We start from the raw sequence: 22,297 nt of genomic DNA on the forward strand, positions 1-22,297 counted from the left end.
AAAATAAAAACAAATTGTATGCATTTCTGGCATGTTTGCACATGAGACTTATTGTTCAGGAGCTTTTGATGTCAATTTCAGATTAAATTCTTGTATAGGTCTCATGACTTTTCAAGGAAAGCCTACTCTTTTCCTGCTCTTGTGTTCTATTTTGGCATTCTGATAACATAATACTTGATCAGATACAATCTTTTGTGTATTATGTTGCCAGATGCATTCCCAGTACAATATGGTTTGCAGCAAGTTTGGTATTTCTCTCTGTACAAAAAAGAAAGAGAACAAGAAAAATTTGATGATGGAATCCCTTTCCCAGCTTTTTTTTTTTAAAAAAACTACCTCTTGTGCCCCAAAATTGGTTATCCTAATTTAAATAAGGATTATGAAAATTTTAGTATATAAGGTTGTTTGAAATTCCAAAAATCCTTCCCACTCAATGGGGGGGGGGGCTTAACAACACATGAATCATGATGCAAAGAACAGCGATTACAAATTTCTGGCGGACATTATCATGCTCAAACTGTCTTTAATCAACATCAAGATAGCAGTGTAACTTTGTGGCTCTTGCTTTTGGCTCATCTGCGTACAAGATTCCAGTGACTCTGCAACCAACTTTTCATGGGATCCTCTCTTTATTTGTTGGTATTTATTGGGTAAGCTTTCCACCACAACACAATGGCATCATGGCATGCATAGTATTATTTTGAGCCATTATTGCTTTGTATGGACATCTATGAATCTTCTGTTTAAAGTCTGGCATTATTTCCAATAAGGTATAATATAACTTTTTTTGGGATGCGGTGGCTCAGTGGGTTAGGACGCTGAGCTTGTCAGTCAGAACATCGGCAGTTTGGCGGGTCGAATCCTGAGTGCCGCGTAACAGAGTGAGCACCTGTTACTCGTCCCGGCTTCTGCCAACCTAGCAGTTCGAAAACACGTAAAAATGCAAGTAGAGAAATAGGGACCACTATGGTGGGAAGGTAACAGCGTTCCGTGCGCCTTTGGCGTCTAATCATGCCAGCCACATGACCATGGAGACGTCATCAGAGAAGCGCTGGCTCTTCGGCTTTGAAATGGAGATGAGCACCGGCCCCTAGAGTTGGAAACGACTAGCACGCATGTGCGGGGGAACCTTTACCTTTACCTAACTTTCTTTGAGCTGATTCTACATAATATCCAAGAAAGGAGATATAGCAAATTAAATCTGAAGCTTCCTCTAACATCTAGTAATTCTCCCTTTCCTTGCTCATTCTGGAAACCAAAGGAGAATAGCAATAATATCAAACAAGCTGAGAAACTGAGAAACAATACCTTACTTATCAAAGGAATCACCCCAGGCCTTGTACTCCCCAGAGATGGGGAGGCCTTAGAAGTTCTATGTTATGTACTAAAAACTCATCCTTGCCCAATTTGTTCTACCTAAATAAGACTATTTTTTCGTTGGAAAAAAAATGGACTTGGTTATTCCTGGTAACTGGTTTCTTTGAATTGTATTTGTTACTGGAGATATTTGAAAAATTCCTTATGATTGTTCAAATGGTTAAAAGAAATGGCAATAACTAAAATAACTTTCAGAGCAATCAGACGGAGCTGTATGTATGCCTGTTTTGAGATTCAACTTCTCATTCAAGATGTCTTCCCTGATGTTTACATCTGCATTTATCTTAGATTCTAGACACTTCTAGTCTAATGAAATTTAGTGTATATAATGGAAAATAATTGTCTGCAATCTGTTCTCATCAAATCAAAGCTAAAAGGGCTATTTAAACCATCCAATTTGTCTAAAAAAGTAAAAATATTTTAAGAGTAATTATTTTATCCTATTTAATATTAATTTAACATTATTTCTATTAACATTGATAAGTAAATATTGCTTAATAATAAATGTTATTAAATAATATTGAAAGTAAATAAATATCTCTCAACTAGAATAAGAAAAATCATGTTCACAAAGATTTAATTATTAGTAAAAAAATTAGCAAATAGTTACTTCTTTTGTTAAAAAATACATTTATAAATCTTTAATGCTTGAACATTCCCTGTTGTTTCAAGATGGCAAAGAAACAAGACAGTTGTGATGAAAGCACAATTTCATTCAAGTTTAATTTGATCTTGTTCCTTAACTTTGACAGCTTGGTTCTGATTGTTCCATCTGTTATGTACATGTCTTTAAGTGACTAAATCTCAAGGGGAAAAATAACCCATTCTTCAGTGAGTTGGCACATGTTACCTCATTTTCAAGAAATCATTATCCAGTCTCCCTGTTTCTTTGTTGAAATATGAACTCTAATTTCATGAGGCTTTTAAAAAGTAGGTGAAAATTTCCTTGTCTTCATTTGTAAAGAAGAATTTTACAAAATTCTCAAATGTCTATAAAAGTTGGAATAGAAGTAACTTGATTAGAAGAAAAGACTACAAAGCTTTGAAAGTTTAGCTTTATAAAATCTCCCCTTGAGTTCTTACAAATTCAACCCTATCTGTATATGCTGAACTGGAGTTGCTGTCTTTTTCTTTTAACCATTTTTACTAATTAAGTTTTTTAAAAATTAATGTTTAATAATTACATGGTAGGAAGATATAGCATATTCTTTTCATTTTAAGAATAGCTTTTCTATTCAATTTGACTGATATAACTGGATGAGAATTTTTCACTTCAATTTCTGGAAACAAGTTTCCTTCCATAATATTAACAGAACCCACTCCTAGCTGAAAATATTCTTATTTTTGTGATAGTCTGAAGAGGAAATTACAGCATCAAAACCCAGAAATGTTGGTTATCTTCAAAAATAAGAAAAAAGCAGAAATAATGTTTAATCATTAAAAACATTGAACCAATATCTTTAGTTAAATGCACCTGATTCATTTGAACTCAGATCACCAGCAAAAAAAAGGAATAATTTGGAGCAGATCTTCATTTCCCCATAATGAAATAGATAAGTTTGAATTCATTTCATTCTGATTCTGGATTTCTATAGATATTAAATCTAAGTTTATTTCTTCTTATCTCTTGTCTATTGTAAAGGGTAGCAACAGAATAAAACAAATTATTAAAAAATTTTCAATAAACATCACAGAGAGTAGATTGGATGGAATTTTCCGACTAATGTGACTGTTCTAAAAGAATTAATCCTGCCAAATTTTACATTAATAGATTTGGAGTAGGATTATACAATACAGGTTTGAGATTTCAAAACAGAATGTGCCAATATTGTTCTTTTTGAACATTTATTATCACTATATTATGCAGCATAGACATATCTTTAACTACCTAACCTGCAAAATTTCAGAATAATTAATGCATTGCATTTAAGGAAGCAAAGGCTTCCAGGGGTATCTGTGGAGGAGATAAGGAGGTCAAATGACAAAAGCATTTGCAACACAAGTTCTCCCCTTTTTGTATGTGCATTGTATCTCCACATAGACATAAGAAAGGGGTAGAATATGTATTGCAATAAAGCAGCCTTTTTCATTTTGTCAAAAGTACAAGATCCTGAAGATGCATCTTGAGTTTTCTAGTTTAGAGTGCAGGAGGGAATGAATAAGATACCTTTTTCCTGGTAATTGTCATTTACAATTTTTTATGAAAATGGAATACATCAGTAAAAGTGAATAGACAAAAAATCTTCAGTTTTTCAAGGATAGGTACAGATACTGTGGAGTTAAAGCATCATGAATAAAAATAGTTTTTTGTTTGTGTTTATGTGTTGTGTTGAAATGACAGTATATTCACCAAAAATACAGATATGGACAGATACACACACACACACACACACACACACATATACATACATACATAAAAACTACAGTATAGTAGAATCAAATGGATAAATATTTTCCAAGCAAACATCCAATATAATATTTAATACCATCTCCAGAGAAAACCACCAAAAATCATTGAACAGTAAAACAGTCCTTCAAACTTTCCTCCCTCAAAATTTTGGGCTTTAGTATATAGACAGTCCCAGTAAATCCATTATGTATGTTTACTAGTTATAAATTTTGCAACTAGTTGTGTTAGAATACCCAGTGAATCAATTATTAAATGTCATTTTCCATTTTTTAATGTTTTCTATCCACACTGATTTTCAAATGTACCCCTTCAGCCATCTGTACAGATTCCAGAACTGGAATAGGGCAAGTTATCAATCAAAATTAATATTAGAAGTTAACAAGCTATCATGGAAACCTAGCATGTACATCAATTAAAAATGTTTTTGTCAAGAAGTTGGCAATAAAGCTGTCTATAAAGTAATACAAAAATATGTTTTTATATAAAAATATGGGAAATTTGTTTTGTTTTCGTGTGCTTCATATATCTGACTTACCAAAAGAAGATAATTTATGGTACCAAGGCAACATGCATGACTGGAGAATTTCCAGAACCAATAATTTTTTCCATCTGTGCTCTGGCTTCTGTTGTTCAGACCACTGGTCACTAATGGGGCAGGTCTCCTTATGGGGCAGAAAGACCCCCTCTCTCAGAGAGGAAAAAACCACTGCTAAAACCCAACCACGCAACATCCCCCAGGCAGCCTTAGTTAGGAGGAGCATGGATCTAAGGAGCAGCTGCCTGAGCTCACAGTCATAAGGACTCTGTCCACTTCCTCAGCCCCAACAGGTTAAAACCATTCTCAGATAACCAGGCAAGACTACTCCAGGCAACTTCATTGGATATATATCAAAGTTGGTGTCCAGCTGTAAATGAGATTGAATGATTTTGTTGAATAAATGCCCTGAAAATTCTTCCACATGACCCTGTAGGTAAGCTTCCAAGTCCTTTCCTAGAAGGGCTTATGTCACCTTAAACAAGGTGGTGGGGTGGCTATCCGCAGATACAGTAAAGGAAAGAAGTATCATTTCTCTGCCCTTATCAGCAGAAAATGGGTCTTAATAGCAACTGAATAATGTCATCCAGTATTTAGGAGTAAATTTCATCAATCTCAGTAGGTTTTCCAAAAACTGTTTAATACTGGGATAAAGAGACCGTCTAAGACTCTAAACGATGACACAGTATAAAATAATTTGCATTTTATCTATGTTTAATGGTATATATAGCAAAAATTTAAATATAATAGGCTCCAAATATTAACTAGTGCATGTCTACAATGCTATTGACTGTTGCCAACTGCTTTGTCACAGTACTATGATCATTTGAAAGCAGCTAGGAAAGTATCTATATTCTTGAGGAAACCGCCAATTTTGGCAAGTGTGGATGAAATCTTAAGGACATCCAATTAAATATACTTAAGGGACATAGCAACAGAAGGAATAAAGGAATTAATAACCTGAAAAACACCCTGGCTTGATGGCTCCAAAATGTCTATCCTGCTTGTTGCAAATATTTTTGTGATCGTTCTAATTACCAAGTAGATCTCTTCCTTGCTACTATAAGTGAATAGGTTATTCCAGCACAAGCTTAAACTGAGCAGTGCCTTTTAAAGACCCTGGATGTGTAATCATGCAGAAAAGCAATTTTTCATTGTACAAGGAAGAAGGATTCCAATGGAGCAGACTCCTTATATTATCCCGGAGATATTGTCTCCAAAATCAGGTGGTCTTGGACATCTCCCTTTAATCAAAAATACTGTAGCTTCTTCACTTTAGCAACTATCATTTAAAAGTGATGCCTGTTAAGTCATATGCTTTAAAACATAACCCTAACCAATTAAATTTCATGACTTCCAGTATGTACATTATCTCATTAATCTGTGGTTTTATGTTTTTTTTTCTTTCCTATTGTTAGTGTGTCCATTCTTATCTTCAATATTTCTCGGCAATGCTTTGTTCTGGTGAAGCAGTTCCGTCCAGGTAATTCTCTTCCTTACTTTAGTTTTTATTTTCTAGCAAAGCAAAGCTCTGATGGATTTAGTCGTAAAAAGCTGGTGGGCCTCTGTATAGTTGCAGAATAATAATTTGTTTTGTAGCGAGAGGAAGCTACAGTCGACGTTCTGGTAAATTACTGTACTCTGAGCTTCCTGATAGGATGTTACCATCCTGAGATCTTTCAATTTCACTGTAAGTTTATACCTCTCAATTAAGGTGAAAGATGTTTTCCACTAAAGAGAAAATATATCACTTGTATCTCCTGCTCTTTCTCTAAGGCAAGGGAGTCAGAATCATGACAATGGGCTATAACTCACTAACGGCATCATTTTATGGATAGCCTATTGTTGTTACAGAAATCTATCTGAAGGATTGTCCAGTGCAAATTTAGTTTAAAGATTTCTAAAACAGGTGAACCACAGGCTAAATTTCTCATCAAGCTTGAACACCTGTCCATTTGTGAGACTCCCAGTCACAGTGTTCTCCATTATAATGAGATAATTTCTGTTATTATTGGACCAATTATTTATAATTCAATAGCTATATATACAAATGAGTAAGTATGCATGCCCTATCTTGTACTATTTTGCCGACAATAGAAGAATGGTTACTTTACCATCCTTCCTAATATCTATAAATATCTATAAGTTTAATAAAAAAATAACATGTAGTGGTAGAAGAGGTAAACAAAATAACAATGCAAAATGAATTGATTTAAAAAAACATGAAACTTCAGAAAAGTAGGATTTACAACCTACAACCTATTTCAAACCTACTTCTATTGAAAGGCATAAAAATAACTCATCTGTCCAGCACCCACTGATCTAACTTCTACTGGTGAGAAACCTACAAATAAGTTTCCTTTGCTTCTTTCAATTGGTAATCATAGTTGTATGAGAGAAACAGACTTATGTACTGACTTACCAGCTCACCATTAGCCAGGGGCCATTTTAAGAAATCCTCCAAGAATTTCTATTGCCAGTGCTTTCCCCCCCCCCCCCCATGTTTGGATGCCAACTTTAAACAGTTCTAGTCAATCTTAGACAATTAGCAAGGTAATCTTTCTTTATCACTTAGTATGATCCAGCCTTACTCTGTTCACAAGCTAGGAAAACGGGGAGGGGGGGGGGAAGGGCTATAGGATAGACTGGGAAAAAGACAATGGTAAATCACTTCTATACTTGCATGCACGGGTCTATAGTCACTGAGAATTAAGTAATTTGGGAAATTTTACCTTTTTACATACATGAAAATTAAAACTATTTACTCTGTTTTAGTGTCAGACTGCAGTATAAATAATCCCATTTCATAAAGGCTGCACTCTGCATAACCAAGGCTCCCTATAACAGTAGTTAACAGAATAGTATAAATTGAATCAGATAGATAAAATCTTGCTCTTTTTAATTTTCTTTGATGGAAAAATATTTCTCTTAATGTTTCCTTTATGTGCATTGTATCATAACAGTTGTTTCTAGATTAATGAAAAAGCTCTATTACAAATTTTACTTGGCAATCTTTGCAAAGGGCTTTATATATATGTTGTTGTTGTTGTTAGTTGCGAAGTCGTGTCCGACCCATCGCGACCCTATGGACAACGTTCCTCCAGGCCTTCCTGTCCTTTTATATATATATAAAAATATAAAAAAATATAAAACTCTAGTGATACAGCAACTGATTTGGCTGGCCGAATGGTACATCATGTACACACCAGTGTCCCAAAAAGAATCAGTGATTCCTGGAAAATACTGTAAGCATGTTAGCAAACAAACAGAAATTGTCCCTGAAATAACAATAATTCTGGAAGAAAAAAATCAAACTCTAAGCCATTCAAGTATGTCTTCTTCTTTGCTCAATGGAATTATTTCCATTCAACTTGCAAAATACTCAGAATATTAGATATTCTAGTGTACACCTCATTAAATGAGTCAGATTCCTTCAGACTTTTACAGCTTGAATATATATACAAGAGACTGTTATTAAAGCAGATTTGTTCTAATTGTGTCCTTCAAGTCTGTTGTGGCAATTCAATCCAGAAAAGAGAGGCAAGAAATGTTTTAGTTAATATTATTAACATAATAATCATATTTTCCATTTTCTATCTTCTCCCTGATTTGAAGGAAATGAGGCAAAGCCACATAATCTGAATAAAGCCTAATTATTTAATTAAAAGAATTGCTCTTCCTATATTTGTTTTACGGGTAATAAAGAAAGCTGTCCAGTCTCAAAAACTTCCAGTGTTGGAGCATTCACCACTTCTGGAGGCAGGTTTTTCCACTGATTAATTGTTCTAACTGTCAGGAAATTTCTCCTTAGTTCTAGGTTGCTTCTCTCCTTGACTAGCCATGAAATTGAGCTCACAATATCTATATTACTGGCAGCTTTTTGAGGAAAATGGCTATTTCAAAGTAGTACTGAAACTACCACTCCCAGGATGAGAATTGTAATGCTCTTTCATTTTTTTAATGCATGGAAGGATGGGATGGGATCTACTTGAGTCATCCTGTTTCTCTTTTCAGAGAAATGCAACCTAACCATGCACACTCAAAAAAGTGACAAGTGATTGATTTTACTTTTTGCATTTTTTTTCAGCTGTCTATATGTGCGAAATGGAACAACAATGTCCTCAGTACTTTGGGAATAAAACTGAAGAGAGCTGGTGCCCTCTGTCTGATTTTTTGCCTGCTTCAAAAGGAATAACGTATGAACTCTGTGCTGGCATTGTAGACAAGCCAGAGCTCTCTCTGGAAGAAATTGCTTGCGAGGAAATTTTAGAAGAATGTGGGTATGAAGTTCCTGTAACCAGCCTAAAAAAAATCACTTCATACAGGTTGGTAGATCAATGATTTTCAAAGATAATCAAACTTTTGTAAACCTCACCAGACATATGCTAGATATTTTGACAGATTTTTTTTCCCCATTGGATTTGTGTGAATTTCCTTGGTTTATTTTTTCCCCAGTCCCACGTTCCTAGTACAGTAACAGATTTTTTAGGCTTTAGTAGATCATTGCAATTAGGTTACAGTCACAAATAGTTAGAATGACTGGCCTTTATCATTGGGCATCTGGGAATTGGTGGTAGTGACATCTGCTATAAGAGCTCGGAAGATGAAGGCAAGAAGAAAGAGAATTGTTCCTCTTTGAACTTCATATCTAGGGCTTCAGGGTAATAAATCCCTTCTAAAGCACTTATAAATTAATTATATTACTATATTGCCATATTTGAGAATGATTTGTGATATAAAAACAAAAGACACAGTGACCAAAACAAAGTTCAAAAAATATCAATTAAACTGTCATAATACTGAAACGTATTGTTCGGATCCCATTCTGGCAATCTGAAATAAAAGGCTCTCTGTAACACCACCATTTTTACAACCTTTCTAAGAACATCAAGGTGAAGGAGCAGCACTTATCTCTAAGGACCCCTATCACCTTCTCAAAAGCAGGGCAGGGAGCCCTTAAACATCCTTTCACTGAGGAACAGGAGGAGTCTATCTACAGAAGATGGTCCTGAAGATACATAGGAACTAAATCATTTAAGCTTTAAAGAATAAAATCAGTATGTCGAATTATAACTAAAAAACTATTGGTAACTAGTACAAAACCTGCAGATCTGATGTACTACTGTAACAATTCTGATCCATCAACCATCGGGCCATGTATATTATGTTATAATAATTTAAACTCTAACATAGAGAAGGACATGATTTACCATTGCCAAGAGTTTTTTTGGAGTGAGTGGCTAGAATAAATCAAATCAATAAGTAAATAAATAAATGTTCTCCTGCTACTAATAGAGCTAATGCAATAAAGGCATAATAGAAGACAATATCTTGTCTTCCACTTGATTTTATGTAATGTAAAGAATTCCTTCAAACATGCAATATTTATATATTCTAAGGACACATTGTTACTATGCTGTATGCATACATACATAGTTTTAAGGTATTTTCAGAATACAGTAATTCATTTGTGCAAAGCCACATATAGTAATACAGATAGGAAAACAATCTTGTATATGTGAATCTATACTAATTTGCATGTAATAGTCATTTAGTAGTTCTCAAAAGATTCAGAAGTTTCCCAGTTGTGCTATTTAATTAAAACATACAAAAAATAAAGAAAGATGTCAAGGATTGAACTCAAAATGGTCTACATACTAACTTTTGTTTTATTAGTAATCTACTGACTGTCTCTGGTCAGTAAATAACCACCATAAATCCAATCCAATCTACAACCTTTATAAACATGAACGGTAAGGGAGACAATGAAAATTTTATCATAGTCTGCACAGAAGCTCCAAAAGAAAAATCTTTATCTGTTGTGTTATATAATTGATACGCAGTTTGCTTCGTTTTCTTCTTTGCACAGAATTGATAATACCTTTTGCTACATTTAATTTTCATAGAACACCATCAATGACCTCTTACATTCCAGGCCTGCCACCATCAAAACTTTCTGCTACCAAGGGAGTTTTTACATTTAACATGACTTTGTCACCAAAAATAGTAGCTCTATATATCTTCCCTCCTTATTTTTTTATCCAAGTTGGGATCTCATGACACCGCACATTTTTCTTGCCAGTAACAGCCTTTGAACTGACCCAGAGGTAAGGAAACACATAACTGGATGAAATTGTATAACAAGCAACTAGTGAAACATGAGTTGGGGCTGCTGTTATCACCAGCATCACCTTGAAAAAGTCCCTTTCTATTTACTTTTGTTTGCTGATTCTTAAAATTAAAAGCCCAAGACCACTCCAGTCACAGTCAGTCTAGACAAATAGCTAAATCACCTATTTACTGCCAAAACTGATTAAAGAAGGCAATGCCAGAACAGTAAACAGTATTAGCCCTTGACTTCCTGCAGATGTAGGTATTTAGAGCTCTTAAATGTTCTGTCTTTTTAAATGCATTTGTTGACTACAGCAAACACTTGTATCTGAACACACTATTTCAAGATTGTTGAGATGGACCATTTTCTGGCCTTGGGGTAATTGAACGATTATTTCAGTTATTAATTATATTATGAGATCTGTTTTTTTATTCCAAAGTTACTGTTGTAAGGACAGCGCCATTTTTATAAGGGATTTAATATTGTTGCTGTTTCACTGAAATTCAGTCAGAAATGAGAGGAGAAGCCAACTATGTGTGTATAGAGTATTTGGAATTAAAGAAATGTCAGGAATTAAATACTCTGAAATGAAAATGTGCTTATAGCCTTCTGCCTCCCCAGATTGCAATCTTCTGAAAAAAGCATCTGTTCTTATACTTGGAAATGCATGTCAAAATATATGGAAAAGTGGTGACTTAAAAAGAAGCAAAACTTTGCTTTTCCTCTTGACAACTGTGTTAAAGTGGACAATAAGATTTAAAAAATGAAGAAGGTAGAGGAAGGGGAGAAAGGGGGAATTAAGTATAAATCCTCAGCTGCCAATCCTGGCAAATGTTGTTTCCTGTTGGATTAACAAGCTGTTCACTTAAAGAGAGAGGACACTGAACTAGGGAGAAGACATTTGCTACTCCTTGGAGCCACATTAGAGGACTAATTTTATAGATGAAAAAGTGCTTTCTTTGGTATGGAATAAAGCCTGCAGTCCTGGCAATGCTTTGTTGGGAATTAGTCTCATTATATTCGGTACAACACTTTTGAGGAAAAATGGACAATTATACCTTAACAGTTGCATCTTGGAATTCTGTTGCACACAATATATCATTACCATTTTTTTGATCTGTAAGTCAACCCTCAAAAAAGGCTTTGATGATGTAAATTCTTCCTTACCACCATTCTAATCCACCATGTGGTATTAGATCATACCTGTATGTTGCAAACTAGTATTAGCCAAATAATTGGGAAGAAAGGTAACACTGAGATAAGAGTTACTGAAAAGTTTCTATACACGGGATGATTTGTGTTCTGTATGTTTCTGAATGGAGAACCATGATAATAAAATGGCTTCAGAGCTCTCTTGTAAGATATTTTATATCTCAGCATTTCCTTTTTTTAATTCTTACATTTTAGTTTCCCTACAAATGAACACACACCTGGGTTAGTGGAAAGGTGTATGTATTGTTCTGAGCTGAGAATTATTTTAGGTCACAAAAGAAGGCCAGGAAAAGCAAAAATATCCGTTATAAAATTACTCTGGGCTAAACATTGGTCCATCCAACACCAGTTTTGTCTGCTCTAGTATTAACAAGTCTAGAATGCCAGGTTCTTTCAGCCTTTTGGAACTTTGTAATGAGAAATGCCAGGGTTGATTCATGTCTGTCACTTTCTCGACTATGTGAGCATTCCTCTACAAACCCATCTTTTTCGCCTGTATCCCAGTGAGTCACCAAGTCTGCTTCACCTTTGCTGTATTGTAATATCTGCTGATTAACTGAGCACTGTTGGTCAGTCAACATGTAAGGACTACACATACATTACATATTTGCATTGTCAATCTATCTGGGAATGAATACCTCCTTCTATGACCTTCTGTCATACAAGAAACAGAAATGGTAAGCAAAAGGGCATCTGCAGATGACATGAGTAGGATACCCTGCTAAGCCTGAGACAAGGGGAGGGGGAGAGTTAGATAATGTGATTTGATATTGACTTGGGGAAATTATTTTTTATCATAAGTTGGCTAGAATCTGGAAAGTAAATGGCATAAATAAATTGCAATCATCAGTTCAGGATGTAAGCTAGATGTTGCTAGATCTCCACAGTTCAGAAATAGTTGTAGCTAGCACATTAGAGGTAAGTAACTATATAAACACACTCCTTATTACCCATGCCACCTAGAAATCTGAAGAAGCTGTATTTATAGTTTCCTTTGAGTCTATAGACCTGCTTTCTCAGAAGGAATGCAACCCCAAGAGCATGGATTCTTACTGACAAAAAAGCATTTTTTATTTTCCAGATTTAATTTGTTTCCTCTCCTATAGTCTGCCTACTTTTTCTTTTGTTAGATGGCAAGGAAAAGTAGATGTTGCCCATCCTCAAACTGTGGTTGCATTTCAAAAGTATATTGGATACAATACCAGAGCCTTTTTTCCTTTTTAGCTTTATAAATTAATTTTCTTTGATGTTTTATAAAAATAAAATATAGTAAATGGAGTATATTCATACACAATGTAGTTATTTTTGTGCAGTACTACATGCCGTATTGTAATCTATACATGAATACAATTTTAACCTCACTATACTGTGGTTAATGACCGTAGTATAATTTAGTGGAATCACCTGCTAGTGCACCTGCCTCTAAGATTATTAGAGTATATCATTTTGTGTCAATTGCTGCTATTCTGTGGGTACTGTTTTCCTCCACCTGCTACTTATAACCTCAGAATTGTGTGAAGGTCTAAGAAATTACCTAGGGAAATTACCTTTATTGCTCCTGGATTTGGAATGTAATAACAAAGACAAACATTATGAGCCTACATAAATGTTGTATAAAATGTTTTCTGTAATCTAGATTATAGATTGTTCCAAATTACATTCTGTTGAGGAATGAAAGTTAAATTTTTACTTAAGCATAGAACTTTATAGTACAATTAATGAGAATCCATTTTTAAGCATGAATATGAAAATTCAGTAGAATTCAATAGAACATTACCTGCCTTGTTCTGTTGTTATGCTTGGAGCTACCTACAGTTGATTTGAGAAAGAAAGGAAAAAAAAGTCTTGTATGAAGAAGTGTTAGAACTTTTCTCCCAGTAGAAATAAACAGAAAGGCATAAGGAAAAAAGTTAAGGAAGTTACTTGCAATGGAATAAATTGAATTATGTTACAAAATATCACACATAAATGTGTGGACTTTACTAATGAAAAGTATGAAAAAAGATGTTTTGTAGAATGATCAAGTGAAAGAAGCTGGGCCTGAGAAAAAATGATGAAATTAATTAAGAGTATATGAGAATGATTTGCTGCAAAAACTGAAGGCAAGAAAAAGGTATATTTAGAGAAATGAAAAAGTAATTGCAACAAATGTATTTAAAGAGCAAAGAATGATTAAGATTAAAAAGGCAGAAAACTGATTTTGGAGGAGTTGTTAAAACTGATTTGAAAGTGGGTCAAATAAACTTTCAGTGTAGTAAATAGAATTAAGAATAAAAAGTGATTAAGTTTTTTGGGTTTGTAGTTAATGCTGGAAGGAATGTTTTAAAGATTTGTATGGGAATGATTGAAGAATGGAATTAAAATGATGTTAGGGTGCAAAGAAAAATGATAAAAAGGGAATAATACATTATGTGTGTGTGTGTGTGTGTTTGTATGTGTGTGTGTATGTATGTCTATGTGTGTGTGTGTGTGTGTGTGTGTGTGTGTGTGTGTGTAAGACTTTTTTTTTATAAAAAGTGAAGTGAAGGTTTTGCACATCTTGGAAAGGAATGATGTGCAACCTTTCCCTTTGTTCATCATTTTTTAAATAGCTCCATTTATCTATATTGATGGCTCTGAAAAAGATAACAGTAGGAATTTACAACTGATGAGTTGAAATATGGCTGAAGACACTGAAGCTCATCAAGAAAGCTGGAAGGTTTTTTTCTTTATGCTATAGAGCTTAAAGAAGAAGCCCCCAGAGCCGGTACCTATCAGAGAGACCCAACAGCAGAAAGCAGGTTTCAGGTAAGAAGATGTACCAATGCAGTTCTCATTATAGCATTTAGACATCTTCAAGCAAGATTTTAACCAGCTAGTATTCAACAAAAGGGGTAGATGCAGTGGTAGGGAACCTTGGCTCTTTTATGACTTGCAGACTTCAATACCCAGAATTCCTGAACCAACCATGTTAACTCAGGAATTCTGGGAATTTAAAGTCCAAAGTCATAAAAGAACCAAGGTTCCCTACTCTGGGCTAGAGGAAGCACTGCAAATAACCAGGACAGGAGATGAAAATAACATTGAGTCAATCCTTGGAAGGCAGCTCTATCCTCAACTCCCAAGTGGCCAAGTAATTAGGGTCAGTTATCACCTGTGCTTGTATCCATCCTGAGTGAAGTGAACTATAAAAGTTAATGCAAAAAGTACAGGGAGATTAATTGTTTAAATTAATGAGATTAATGTGTTTATTGAGGTATTTATGGAACCCCTGTTATATTTATATGATTTATTCTGGGTTTTTTTAGTTCAGGCTGCCTGTTATGTATGTTTAATTGTTTTTATTGTTTTGTGGATTTTATAAGCTGCCTAGAGTCTAATGGTGTGGGCAGCTATAACAAATTTAGTAAATTTAGTTTCCTGACAATTATTTGGCTGAATTCTAATTGAAAAAGTATAAGGTAATTAAGTAATTAAAAAGCCTACAAAGCCTCCAACTACAACCCTCTTCAAAAATGTAGTCTGCTTTTATACCAAACAAAAGATGTGTAGACAGATGTTTGCTCTTCAAAAAGCCCTTGAAATGTGTTTTAATGTGAGAAATGATAAATTGTATTGCTCTAGAAAAAGCATATAATCAAGGGAATATGTTTGACTTGGAGAATATTTTGTACAAACTTGGACTTCAAGATTAGTTGCTGAATGTAATAAGAGCATGCTTTGAAGTAAAGAGAAGTATGTGTGAGAATAAAGGGGTTGTTTACCAAGTGGTTTATAATTGAGCAGGGAGTAAGGCAAAGATATGTGATATCCCCTTGTTTGTTTAAGGTGTTTATTCATAAACATATAAAGGATACGTGGTGACAACAGGTATTGGTTGAGAACATTAATGTAGATATACTTTTATATGGAAACAAAACAACATTGCTGGCTGAGACCCCAAATTGTTTGTAGTGAAATGGATAGGTGTTATGGGCTAATGGGGTAAGAATCTGAAAATAAATGTATCACAGATCAGAATGGTCGTGAGAAAATGTAAGATTGCAAAGATGAATTTGTGTACCCCAGAAGAATATTTACTAAGCATGGAAAATTAATGGGAAAAATTTAAATGTTCACATGCTGGTAGAAAAATAATACATACTAGTTTATGTGATTTATTGCAAGGAATGAATATTTGCCAAAAGAAGTGAAAGTGGCTTGTTAAACAGAAGTGAAACTTGCAACCTCAAAGTAAGTTGAATGCAGGAGAAACACATATTTAAAGAGTGTTAGTAGTAAAACTAGCATGAATACTTGATGAATGAATGTAGATAGAATACAAAAGTGAGTGGCAGTATGTTACAAAAGCAATACGTTAAAGTGGTTTGCTCATATAGAGAAGATGAACAAGGATCAAATTGCAAAATAAATATTGTATATGAAAGAAGAGTTACTGCTTCAAGAGAATTGGTGATTGCATGCTGTTTATCAGATCTTCCAAAATGAGAGTTGAGAAGTTTAAAGAACAAAGGGCAACATATCAACAGAGTATAGACTTCTATTCTGCCACAGTCAAAAGATTCTTGGTGATACAAAACACAATTCTGGACAGAATATTTACAATAAAAGTATTAAAGCATCCATGATATAAAATATGTATGTGTGTGTGTGTGTGTGTTAGTGATGCAAGTAAGAAGATTTGCAATAATAGAAAGGTATGTATAGACTGAATTGATAATGAAATGGATATAGTTACAATGTTTTTCTTTGCTTTTAATTTCGTTCTAACTTATTCATCACAGTTTGTAGAAAGCAAATAGTGTGTATGTATATATACTGTATGTAAATCTAAGGTTTACTTAATCTTACATTGTTTGTTATTTCTTTTCATCCCATAAGATCTGGAGTTGGTGTGACAGGATCAAAGCAGACATTATTTTACGCACAGATAACTGATGACATGAAATCTGGTGAAGGAGGTGGCCATCCGGAGGAAGGTGAACTGATTGAAGTTGTGGAAATACCTCTGCAGGATTCCATGAAATTTGCATTTGATGAGACTTTTCCTAAAACTATGGCAGTTATCTTCAGTTTCATGTGGTTTCAGTCCAACATAGCACCAAAACTACTAGAAAAATAAAGCATTAAGAGATTCTGGAGAAATGAAACAGAAAGATGGGACCATGTTGGAAACAATCTTTTAGGAATGTCTAGTTCTTAAATTTAGTATAGTAAAGTTCATAAGGTTCATATGCTAATAATGGCAGATAAGCAACTCAAGTTTAAATATGTTTTTTATCCCATGTTTTATCTCCCACAGAAAGAATTTGACAGAAAGATATTTGCAATACATGAAAGTTGTCCAGTTAGAAACACAATTTTCTGACAAGAACTAATAGGCAAACACAAATAGATAATTTATCTTGAGATAAATGAATTTGTCAAGGAAAATGTAAATTCAAGAGAAGAAATGATAACAAAAGATTACATTTGTTAGTGGTTACTTTATTTACAACTATTAAAAAGATTTAAAGTAGATAAAAGAATGTGTGGTTTTGATCATTGTAAGATTGAATTTGAAATAGAGTTGTGTCCAATGATGAGCATGCAACTGCTAAAATGTATAATAGAATATCTGTTGCTCAAGGTTGATCTGTGCTGTTCTTGGTGCTCTCTGAGCTTGGTGGTTTGCTTGCAAATGTTTTTTTACCCCAACTAGGCAACGTCATCAGTTTTATGAGTGTGGGGTTTGCTCCGTTTGTATACAATAGTTTAATCTGCCAATGTACATATAAAATGTATAAACTTTTACTGAAATTTGAAAAAAGAAAAATGAAAAAATGGATGAATGAACTAAATTTTTTGGAAAGATTCAGCATTATGGAAGAATAGTTGGCAATGTTGATGGAACTTGCTGAAATGGCTAAATTGACTTTCTCATCAGAGAAAAGATAATGTCTATGTTTATTGCTGGCTGGAAAGCCCTTATATGGACTTTTTGCATGAAACAGAGCTGCAACACACCAAGAAGCCTCTGAGCATATATTTTTTCCTAACCTTCCTGCAGCTGTGCTGAACTATAGCATCCCCCTAACTCACATGTGGTCTGCACTGGCCCTCCCAGGCTCTGCCCACCACCCTCCTGTGGCACCCTCCTTAACCTGATTAACAACACAACTGGAGATACAACAGTAGACAGGAGTGCTGGAATTACAGTTGCCAAGCAATACAGTTGCATGGCATTTTGCTTCATGATCACGTTGCTCAGCAATGGAAATTCTGGTCCCAGTTGTGCTCACAAGTATATAAAGGAAGAGATTATGCTATAACAATAAAAAAAGTGGTAAATTTATGTTTGTGAAGAAGATCGGAAGCTGCTGCTTTGTATCTTCTTTCTTTTCTATTTTTATTTTTCCCTTTCTTGCACTTTTAGCTTTCTCTTTGATGTTTTTTTTCTTACTTTATATTAGTTTGTATTAGTTGTTATCTTTTAAAAAAATAAGAAAATAGTGTGGAGTTTTAAATACTTTTAAAGTAAAACCAAACGTATGCATGTGTATGTACAAAAACTAGAGCTTAGGGAATCTAGAATGGACAAATGAAAAAGAGGGGAGGATGCTTAATCTTTCACTTTCCTGCACATTGTTTGCTTTGAAGGCCCTTTGGGACAGATGCCGGACTCTCGGTCCATTATTGATTGCATCAGCTTCACTATAGCGGGTATATTGACCTCCCTTGTCAACCAGTGCTCCTTTCAGCTGGCCAGTGGGAGAGCGCAAAAGTAGAGCAGCTCCATTTGCCGACCTCAAACTTCCTTTACAAGTGTTTCTCTTTACAGTGTAGCACCCAGGATATTATAAACATAAACATGTAAAATAAGGATAAACGTTATGGCATGTTCATTATTTTCACAAATAAAATGGTGGGGTTTTTTCTCAATTCCAAATTAAGACACGGGGATCATTCAGCTGACAGCTAAAATTATGCTTTTAACTTTAGAACTGTAACCTTCAGTAATGCTGTGAAATGTGCCATGATTCCAGGCCCTGAATAGAACAGCCATCCTTCACAGCAGAAGAAATCTAAATTATCTGCAAATGAAAGGAAAGCAAAGCTTCTCCTGATCTCAAATGTGCTGTTCACTCACTGCATTAGCATTAATTACCATAGCAATGCTATCTGTGTCAGGAGGGTGATTTAAAATGCATGTTCCAAAGCAACTTATCTCCAGAGATGTGCTGTACAAGAGACAGACATTCTTCAGTCATGCTGTCAGCTAAGGCTGTTCTCCACTGGTATTCTGTGGCTGATAGCGATAGACGATTGGCTTTACTCAGTACTGAATTAAAGCCCAGAGTAATGTGCAAGATCATATTCCTATCACCAAATATAGGCAGCATCTACAGGATCTATATTGTGTGTGTGCACGTGCACACGCATTTGTGTGTGTGTGTGGTTTGTGTGTCTGTGTGGTTTTATTCTGAGGCTTCCTCTTTCCGCTATGTATTCAAGATGGACAGTAATTAATATTTATACAGTATGTTATTTATATGTAAAGGTGTAGGTTTATACATATGTTGTATGTAGCACATTTAAATGTGGGTTATGTATGTGTACAGCTTTGAGAGCAAGCAACAAATTTTGATTTTTAATGTGTGCCAATGTGCTCACAGTAAAAAAACGACAATAAAAGTTTATCTGTCTGTCTGCCTGCCTATCTATCTATCATCTATCTATCTATCTATCTATCTATCTATCTATCTATCTATCTATCTATCTATCTATCTATCTATCTATCGGTTTCTTGGGCATGCATAACATCCACTGAATTTATAATCAGGCACTGCAATTCAGTATGGTTTTTGCAGGAATTGTAATTTCTGAATTTAAAAGTATACATGTGATTTACTACTTGCTTTAATATGAACATATGCCATAGTCACATTATAATGCCCTGGACTGCGTGACGCCTGGCAGCTTTGCTTCACAATGCCTTGATGCTTCCCCTTCTGTTTCAGTTTGGAGGCAAGCAAAAATCCACTTCAACATGGGGTGTTGCACTTGTTCAAAGTGAGGTGCTGCTTTCCAGAGCTTCACCAACAAGCCACTTTGTCAAAATCTTGATAGAAAGGCTCCCGTCCCATAGTGCTTTGCTTGTTATATGTTTTTCAATGACAATAACAGTCTATGCATTGGCAGCGTTTGCAAAAAGTTATGCCCTATTTATATAATACACTCAGGAGTGAAACATAACCCTCTTCCCAATAAAGCATGCCCACTTATAAATTTCACATAAATTTCTTCTTCCCAGCAGTGGTTCTAGCTTGGCACAGATATAGAAATATTAGTCATTAGGGGGATAGTCATAAAAATTGAATGGGAACAATTAAAATATGAAGGGATGCATAATATCAAGAGAATGGATAGGAGAATGCATCTTGTGCCAATCAGCAAATGTCTATGAAAACAGTATTTTATACACATCCATTGTTGCTGATATCCCGTCTCTGGAACCAATACAAATAGTATCCTGTTATGCAGACTGATTAAGTTTACATTACTTGAGGAATGTTATCATTGGCCTTCCATTAATATTGGCTCTCTTCCAAATCATCACATTCATTATTAGAATAGGGCCCAGCAGCATATAGGCAGCTAGTTTTAAGCATATTGGATAAGCATATTCTTAGTCCTGTTTTCCGAATGCTGCTTAGTAAGTCAAACCTCAGGGGAATGGGTGTGGGTGAGAGACAAGTACAATTTAATTGGCTTAAGGTGGTAAAATCCTTGGCTCATGCCTGGACAAGATCAGAGTATAGTTTTGTTCTTATGCATGACTCTGAGGGACATTGAATTGGATATTTCAGAGTGAGCATACATAAGTTTGCACTATGGTTTTCTGTTTCTGCAATCCATATTTGCATTAATTTCATATTTCCCAGATTAAAAAAACAGGATTCCTTACTTTATCATCAATTACTATGATTGTGGGGGGGAAATCTATGTGTCATCAGCTGATCAGAGTTGCTTGACAATGAGATGGATGGCATATGTAGGGGGTCAAATTATTCTCAATAGCACCAGAGGGCAGGACAAGAAACAGTGGTTGGAAACTGATCAATGAGTGAATCAACCTGGAATTAAGGGGAAAGTTCCTAACAGTGAGGACAATTAACCAGTGGAACAGCTTGCCTTCAGAAATCATGAGTGCTCCATCACTGGAGGTTTTTAAGAAGAGATTGGACAGTCACTTGATTAAGATAGTGTAGGTTTTCCTGCTCAACCAGGGGGCTGGACTAAAAGACCTCCAAGGTACCTTCCAGCTCTATTCTATTCTTCTTATATAAATTTAATAAATAAATAAACTGATCAACTGGTTTGTCACCCAAGTTAGTTGTCATGGGCTAAGAGAGTGTGACTAGCCTAAAGTTACCCTGATAGCTTCCGTACCTAAGGTGGACCTAGAACTCATGGTGTCCTGGTTTCTAGCCTGATGCCTTAACCACTAGCCCAAATTGTTTTTCTCTTCAGGTTATAAATATTGTATGGAAACATACCTCCCCCATGTTATGTTTTTAACCATGAAAAAGGAAATTCCATGAACTATAGAATTGGTGGGATACCAGAAATCCTAATTTGCTAATGAAATGGCTAACTAGTGGAAATTGAAGGAACATTTTATACACTTTACTATAAATTCTGGTCCCACAAATATAGGTAGCATCACCAGGTCATAGTCACACCTATTGAAGAACCCATAAAAGAATTACGATTCCCGACTGCCAAAGGATTAGAACTTATAGCAGGTCCAGCCAAGTGATTGTCCAATGCCTGGAGTCTTTGCAGGCCTGGACTAACAAAATAGGACTCAATTCTACCAAGATCAAGTGGCTATGGATATTAGGGCCTTTTGGACCCAAGGATTGTCCAGCTATGCTCTTCAATGGAGTAGCACTTGCCAGTAAAGACAGATATGCAAACTGAGGTCCTTTTGAATTCACAGCTACTGCTTGAAAAACAGCTTTGTCAGAGGGAATCTTTGTGAAGTTCCATCTGGAACACCATTTGTATTGGATCTGGGGGCCCTTCATTCAGTCACTCATGCCATAATCACCTATCACAATGTGCTATGTATGGACTGCCTTGAAATCTACTCAGAAGCTTCAGTTAGCCCAGAATGCCATGTCAATACTAGCAATAAGCATGCTTCAGGAAGCCCATGTGACACTGCTGCTTCATGAATTGGTTGCCAGTGTACCTTGGGTTGTGATTCAAGATGCTGTTAATTATCTATAAAGCCCTTCTTGGCATTGCATTGGGATTTTTTAAAGGACTGTCTGTCTCCCATGGTTTCTGTGTAGCCAGTACATGCCAGGAGATCTGACTCTGGATTTCTTTAATCAAACACTGTCATCTATCAGGACCCAGGAAATGTTCCTGTTCTGTTCCTGAAACTCATATGGTTCCCATCTTGTCATTCTGTAAGGTCTTGAAGATATAGTTGTTGTCCCAAGCCGTGTCTTAAGATGGATGAAGCCCTTGTTGAATGTTTTCTCTGTTTTTTATATAGAGTGACTGGATCCCATCTTGTTTTGCAATGTGTTTTTATGGTTTATTATAATGTGAGCCATTTGGAATCATCTTGGAATGGGGTGGCACCTAAACTGAATTAAATAAATTAATAAATGAA

The 22,297-nt window shown here is 35.2% G+C and overlaps 1 protein-coding gene across 1 annotated transcript in view; it reads left to right on the forward strand.

Annotated features, from left to right (window-relative positions):
* NUDT14 (nudix hydrolase 14) overlaps window positions 1-17,138 on the forward strand; it is a 57,834-nt gene extending 40,696 nt beyond the window's left edge. The window contains exons 3-5 of the mRNA XM_083348307.1: window positions 5,741-5,805; window positions 8,410-8,647; window positions 16,507-17,138. Coding sequence (XP_083204433.1) covers window positions 5,741-5,805; window positions 8,410-8,647; window positions 16,507-16,747 — 544 coding nt within the window. The 3' untranslated portion in view covers window positions 16,748-17,138. The remainder of the gene's footprint in view (window positions 1-5,740; window positions 5,806-8,409; window positions 8,648-16,506) is intronic.
* Window positions 17,139-22,297: the final 5,159 nt, after the last annotated feature.

This window comes from Vipera ursinii (assembly GCF_947247035.1).
Source record: "Vipera ursinii genome assembly, chromosome: 1".
Lineage (NCBI taxonomy): Eukaryota > Metazoa > Chordata > Lepidosauria > Squamata > Viperidae > Vipera > Vipera ursinii.